This window comes from Lutjanus erythropterus, chromosome 10, assembly GCF_056507025.1.
Source record: "Lutjanus erythropterus isolate fLutEry1 chromosome 10, fLutEry1.hap2, whole genome shotgun sequence".
NCBI classification, from domain to species: Eukaryota; Metazoa; Chordata; class Actinopteri; order Lutjaniformes; family Lutjanidae; genus Lutjanus; species Lutjanus erythropterus.
This window is the reverse complement of record NC_139326.1, coordinates 35,643,091-35,650,534: the sequence shown is the minus strand read 5'-3', so window position 1 is coordinate 35,650,534 and position 7,444 is coordinate 35,643,091. Positions and strand designations below refer to the sequence as shown.

Genomic DNA, 7,444 nt, shown 5'->3' with positions numbered 1-7,444 from the left:
TTGGGCCTTCCTTGACTGAGGGTGTCTTGTGACAAAAAGGCCGAAACACCTGAGGACAAGTGACGATATGTTGTACGGGTAGTTTCACATGGTAGTCACCTCCAAAAAAAAAAAAAAAAAACACCCACATAATCATCAAGGACTATTTTCTCTTCTACTACAAATAAAGGAGTTCCTAAAAATCTAGATGGATAAGTAACACTACAGGCCAGAGGAAAAAAATATATTTTTCATTTGTGGGTGAACTGTCCCTTTAAAGTTCCACATAATAGGACTCAGTTCCCATCATGTAATGACTATATACCAGAGCTACAAAAATGAAACAACAATACCTTTATTTTGAAGTATTGTAGCTTAAAAATCTATTGTATGACAAAGTGAAATAAGTTAACATCATTTTCATGGGAAACAACGTTTTTTTTGTAGGGGAATAAGGGGGAAAGCTCAACAATTCAATGTTTACTGACATTTCTTGAGCCAGAGAATTCTGTTTAAGTGCATCTACAAGTGAAATATCAACCAGCAGTGTGTTCAACTGGCGTGAGTGTCAGCAGCACTGATCATCACACTCATTTCACCAACTTCATCTGGATTTCCATCTTTTCTGTCCACCACTTCAGGCAGATCATGACAACATGTAGAGTCCTCTCTCCGATCTTTTCGTGCCATCCCCCTCAGTGGACGTCAGACTCGGCTAAGTGGTACGCCAACTCGGTCTTGATGTCCTCTGAGCCGCTCTGCTCGGTGTCCAGCACCGTCTCGACGGGGAAAGACAAATATAAGCTCTCTTTCAGTTTTTTCGGGGAGGGCGAGTCTCCTGCGCCAAACAGGGGGTCTGCGATTTTAAAGGTCATCGAGGGCATGTTGTGCGTCCTCCGTTTGGCGTTCTTCTTCTTCTCTTGTTTGTAGGCCGCGTTCATGTTGGCTATCACCTGGAAGTGGGACACACAAATCCAGACACACAAACAGAAGAGATGTTATAAAGTTCAAAAACAGACATGAACATCTGAGCTGAGGAGCTTCTCTCTCTGTCTACCATATGTTACACACAGCCAGTTATATTAATTCGTCGTATATTTGTGAATATTTTTGTCAACATGTTTATTGTCTCATAAAACTGGTGTTAAATCTGTAGTTTAAATGATGAATAGAGACATAAAAGACATGATGCAACATGGATTTGCAGTGATATTTCTGGCTAGCCTTTTCTTTTCACTGTATGTGACTGAACAGAAGTTGAGTTTTTGCAAATCATTGCAGCATGTTTTTATTTATGTTTTACTTTGCCTGCCAATTTTTCTGAAACCTAACCTAAATTTGTAAGGTGATCAGAAATACAGCTGTGCTAATTTTGCAACTGGCAGCCGTTTAAGAAGTTCACTATGACAACTTTACTAAGTGATAATACATCAGTTTTTTTAAGCTAATGCAGCTTTAAAGATTCCATTATTCAGGCATTTAAATGTCCCTTAAATCTATGCATCTTCATTGGTGACTAAAACTCTTGTTATGAAAGTCATGTCTATAATGCATTATGAGCACATTAATAAGAAATTATAATGCATTTATATGTCTTATAAAATCCATGATATGATGTCTTATAAGTTCAGAATTCATAATGCTTTATAGCTCCGTGTCAAAGTGACAACATTGCTTGAGAGAAGAATCTGACCCTGGGTTACACAGGAATAATGTACTGTGAGCAGGTCATTATTGTGAAATAAACCCTGACAGGATGATGTAGGAAACAGACGCAAATACTATTATTATACTGAATAATACCGTACATTATCCCACTTATTACATGGTTACTTAGCAAATATTTGAGACAAATATTAATTTTAAAATGATTTTATAGCTTTCTTTGGCAATAGAGACCTGCTCACTGTACATTATCCTGCTTTTTACATGGTAATATGCCAAAAAACAATAATATGGCATAAAATATTATTTAAAATTTTTTTTTTTTGTGATTTAACAGTGATTTTATTGTTCCTCCCTAATCTATGATCACACCTGTCCATAGCAACGGCCTGTCCTTTATAGCAATGGTCTGGTATATAGAAATAACCGACCTTAGAAAGCTGTAATTAACCAATCAGAATCGAGTATTTAACAAAGCCATATAAGAAAACTACTCGCCAATTATAAAGACACATAGGGAACTGTGCGAATGCATTGCAACAAATTATAAATTCTAAGTTTCTGAATGGAATAATGTCTTAAAAAACATCAATAACACACTATAGAATGGCTTTCTGAGCTTTAAGTAAAGTGACAACAATGTAAAAGGTTATTAGCGACTGTATGATGTTGTAATGCATTACAGACATGACCTTCATAGAAAGTCTTACCATCCAAACAATAAAACATTTAAGATTTATCCCTCTGTGTGACGTCTCATACAAAAAAGAAAAATTATATATCACACCAACAAAGTAACGTCACCCTTTCATAGGACTTTAAAAAGATGTAGTAATGCGCACTTCATTTAAGTCCTCGACTCTCTATATGTCCGTGTTGCTGTCTGTCTTCTTGTTTTTGTTAACTGTCTCTGTTTTGTGATGTGAATTTGTCTTTCATGAGCTGCAGAACAGGAACCTGCTCTAAACCGGTTTTAACTGAGTCAGGCCCTTTTAATTGTACCTGATTTTATTATGTTAATTTTAATCTTTTCCTGAATAATAATAAATGAAACAAATCATCATTCCTGTCCTGAACTTTTGTCAGAGCACACAAAGCAGCGTCTTATGTGCATGTGACAATCAAACAAACAAGATCAACCACCAGCACTCCTAATAACAGCACAAGACTAAATAAACTGTGTAAATTACCAGCTGCTTCACAGAGTTCTGTTGCTCCTGCATTATGGTCATATATGTGGAGGCCTTCTCCTTTGTGGAATACATGTCCTGCTCCTGCTCGTCATAATTCAGCAGGCTCAATGCAGTCTGGAAGGAAGGAAATAAAATTAGTAAGCAGAACAAACCAAACTGTTAGAAACGTTTTTCTCGACAATGGAGTCCGGACCTCATTTGGTAAATTAGCTTTCCTGCTGAACATGAGGGAATAAGGGGTAAACTTGGTCGTAGGGTTGGTGGACGTCCGGAACAGAAACAGCACAGGGTCCAGGAAGTCGTCCCACTCCGTCTGCTTCTCCGTCACCATCTGCACCACGGCCTCCTTCAGTAAAGGACCCGTGCAGTCGTGGAGCGGGTTGAGCTGAGGCTGTTCCAGAGGAGAGACCTTCTGCACGATGCTCCACCTGTCGCACAGCAGCTTCGTCACCTAAAAACAAAACAACATGGGCGCTGATTACAACGGCGCTACAATCTCTGATCCTATTATTGATCGGTTTATTCTAATTAACATTGTGACTCACCTCATCACAGAAGTCAGCGTTCTGTGTGCACGCTATTGTTTTAGGGGCACCAAACCTGATTAAACAGAGAACAGTGAGTTCAATGTCAAGTTTTATTTATGTTTTTTTTTTTATAATTATTTTTAACTTATTTATTGTTTTATATTCTGTAAGTGAATGATTTTACTATTTTGTCTTTTCTGTCCCATGTGAGCTCACCATGTTGATGTGGCAATAAAGTATTTCATTGGATTGAACTGAAATGAACTAATTAAAGGAACAGTTCGGACGATTTGAAGTGGGGTTGTAGGAGATACTTGTGTATAATCAGTGTATTACCTACAGTAGATGGAGGTCAGCAGGCTGTTATATAGGGTAATATTACTCTCTCTAAAGCCACCAGACTCCATTGGCAAAAACAGTAATTTTACCTCAATAAGCACGAGAGCTCCCGGTCTACCACTGCCTCGATTAGTTAGTTAGTTTGTGTTACTGTGTGATTTCAGTGCTTTAAAAAGTTAGTTCAGATTCGCTGAAGTCACACTATAACACAAACTAACTAACAGATTGAAGCAGCAGCACACCAGCAACTCTTGTGGTCTGCGAGGTGAAATCACTGTTTTTGCCAAAGAAGTTTGGTGGCTTTGGAGAGAACGATTCTGGCTTATATAAGGGTGGTTTCCCAAAAGAGGAGACATTGTGACTGCAAGGTAAAGCACAGAAAATGTTCTTAATATAGTGCACACTTAAACTGATACTGATTTTCTTGTAGGTAGCTAAATTAAGTTGTGCTGCTGACCCTAAAGAGAATGTGCTGACACACTGTATTACAGTATGGTACTCAGCAGACAGAAGAGCTCTCCAGAGGGCCATAAACAGAGCCCAGAAAAATCACTGGAGTTCCCCTTCCTTCACTGGAAGACATCTTCACTGCCCCCCCCCCCATCACCGTCCAGCCAACATCATCATAACACTCCATATTAAAGGACTAATAATTCTAATAGTATGTGGCGACAACTTTATAATAAGACTACCCTTATAAATGAGTTATAAATGGTTTATAGCTTGTTAATAATTAGGTTGTAAACATCTGTTGCTTGACAGATATGAAGCTGCATTTATCTGTACTGATAAGCCTCACATCTCATTGTGTATTTAGTTTACTTTGTCATCAGCAGCATTTATACCAGTCAGCTTCATCTGATATTTGTTAATAAACTGCCAGCATTTAACCTATGTCAGCCTATCTTAAAAGTCAATATCATATCAAAATATCAAATAACCACATTCATACATTGAGGCTCTGGCCATATTGTTTACCTCGACATTTTCAGCTACACTGTTTTACACTTAACAATAAGGCTCCATTTTATCAGTTATAAATGTTAATAACTCATTAGTAAGACTAATTAGACTGAGACAGAATCTTGATAAATAGTTAGCCCATCACAACATATGAAAACTACATTATCACTTGTTTATAACTTTTTATTACTTATTTATAAAGTGTTTACAACCTAATTAATAACCTAATGATAAACCATTTATCATTTTTGAGGGCGGTCTCATAATGAAGTGGTACCAGTGTTTCCATACAATGAGAAATGAGTAAAAACTGTTTACAACGGTGAAAAAACTGTCTATTACTTTGGAATAAATGTCTAAAACAATAGCAATAGCTGTTTAAAACTCTTGCATGTGTGGAATGTAGAGCAGCCATGCACAGCAAATCAGAGCTGCAACAATTAATCAATTATTAAATCAATCACCGACTATTTTAATACTTGATAATTCGATTTGTGTAATTTTTCAAGAAAAAAATCGCTGATATCAGCTTCTTAAATGTGAATATTTTCTGGTTTCTTTAGTTTCTTTAGTCTTTGAGTTTTAGTCTCTTAGTTCAGTTTAGTTTATGGCAGTAAACTGAACACCTTTGGGTTAAGACAATTGAGGATGTCAGCACTGATCAAACATTTTCACAATTTTCTGACATTTTATGGACCAAACTACTAATCAATCAGTTGAGAAAATGACTGACAGATTAATCAACAATGAAATTCTCTTCTATTCCACCCTGTTCACAGCAGTACATTGCTCATCTTCCTGCACCTTTAACCCTACTGCTTCTCCAAACTAGGGATGTGCCAACTGCCTCCTACACTGACCATGGATAAGCAACTCATACAGCCCCACTTTAAATCATCCAAACTATCCCTTCAAAGACTTAGAGGTAATTGTGGCATGTATTTAATTCTGTTGACATGAAATGTTTTTACCTGTATATACATTTGGAAATGCATCTGGCAACAGAGAAAGCATCTGCCTTTTGCACTGGAAAAGCTTCTGGCCATTTACTGAAGTAATCAATGAGGACCGTGACATGTGTGTTTCCTTGCTGGGTCTCTGGGAAAGGTCCTGGTGAACAGAAGAGACAAACAGCAGGTTTTAAACTGTGGAAAGAAATTATACATAAAAAAGTATATATTTGATGACAGTAATTGAGGCAAATACCTATAATGTCGATTCCGACAATATCCCAAGGTGCGTCCACTTTTATAGGCCGGACAGTCCTCGCCAGATTTTTATTCCTCTCTGTGTGCTGACAGGTCTCACATACTTTGATCTGAAACAGCAAACAGTAATCATTGCGGTTAAACAGTATTATCATTATGTCCCAGTATGCTGGAGACAAAAAATGTGTGTACCCAGTCCACTACGTCCTTGATGATCCCCAACCAGTAGTACTTGCTCTGGATCCTGTGGACCGTCTTCTTTTGGCCCAGGTGATGACCGATGTCATTAAAGTGGCAGTCAAGAAAAATCTGCCTCTTCCTCTCAGCCTCTATGACCACCTCCCTCTTCTCATCTTTCTTGGGTCCCACGTAGTACAGCTTGCCATCTTAAATGAAGATATGAATGAAGAGTGAGACATGCTGTGACACACTTTTGGTGTTCTGACAATCAGAGGCTCCTGAACACCCTTTCCATTAATGATTGTCACATAAGAAGAGGATGGCACACCACACTCAATTCAAAAAATACAGCATTTAATGCTCTCTTGCTTATCTTGGGTGGTAAACATACACATAAAACATAGTTTGGACCTCCTGTAAGCACTTGAGGTCAATCCCTCAGTTCGGCCTACACTCTATTTACTAAACACCACTTATTTCCAGAAAATGATCATTTGTATAAGTAGTGGTATACCTATATTCTTCCACCAATGCACACAATAACTTTAAACTAAGAGTCAGTTTTAGAACTTGAGATATAGCTGATATTTAGTCCTGGTTACAGTAAAACGCCTAGTTAGCGAGCCGAATTTTCTACAGGTTCATACAAATTCATACAATATATCATTTTATGTCTTACGCGATATCTGTTTTGTTTTATATTTCATTTGATGTTTTTTTTAATGATATTTCGTGATGCCAACAGGCTAGACCAAGCAATGCATTCACGATAGGGTTTTCCATCAGCAAACTTACCGTCAATGATAAACTTCTGGGCGTATCTTTTGAGATTCTTCTTTCGTAGAGGATTTATGGTCTGAGGAAAACAACCTTTAGCCACGAAAGTGTAAATGTCACCGAGTTTATTGGAACTGGATTCAACCACCTCCTCCTCAGCCACTTGCAGCGACTCCACGCTTAACATTTCCCCTAAAAATGAGTACAAATGACAGCGATTATTACACCTCAATAAACACAAATATACTGGCCGCCAATCGGCATATTTGGCAGCACTGCTAGCGACTGCTAACGAAGACGAACGAGCCACAACAAAATCACAACAGGACGAAGGAAGAAGCGTGTGCTTGTCTTCTTCATCTTCTTCTACTTTTGCATGTACGTGCTTTGTATACATTTTGTTGTATTAGCGCTCCCCTCTGGTGAACGAATGGTACACGTTAAAGGGCCTCTGTCAAGTTAGTTTTATTTTGAGTATCTTGACCGGAAGCATGTTAATATGTCACGTTTTTTTCAACTAGTGGCAGTGAGTAACTACAAAATGTACATCCTCCATTGGAAACAATACATTATTATTATAACTAAACTATTATACGAAAAACCTAATAGATAA

General features: G+C 37.8%; 1 protein-coding gene across 1 annotated transcript; it reads right to left on the bottom strand.

Moving 5' to 3' along the window:
* Positions 1–318: 318 nt before the first annotated feature.
* LOC146320784 (gypsy retrotransposon integrase-like protein 1) lies at positions 319–7,192 on the bottom strand. Its single transcript, XM_084729628.1, has 8 exons — positions 6,850–7,192; positions 6,067–6,260; positions 5,873–5,984; positions 5,638–5,776; positions 3,383–3,437; positions 3,031–3,288; positions 2,835–2,951; positions 319–932 (listed from the first exon to the last, which is right to left on the bottom strand). The coding sequence occupies exons 1-8, from the start codon at positions 7,016–7,018 to the stop codon at positions 675–677; spliced, it is 1,302 nt and encodes a 433-aa protein (XP_084585754.1). The 5' UTR covers positions 7,019–7,192; the 3' UTR covers positions 319–674.
* Between the last annotated feature and the right edge of the window lie 252 nt (positions 7,193–7,444).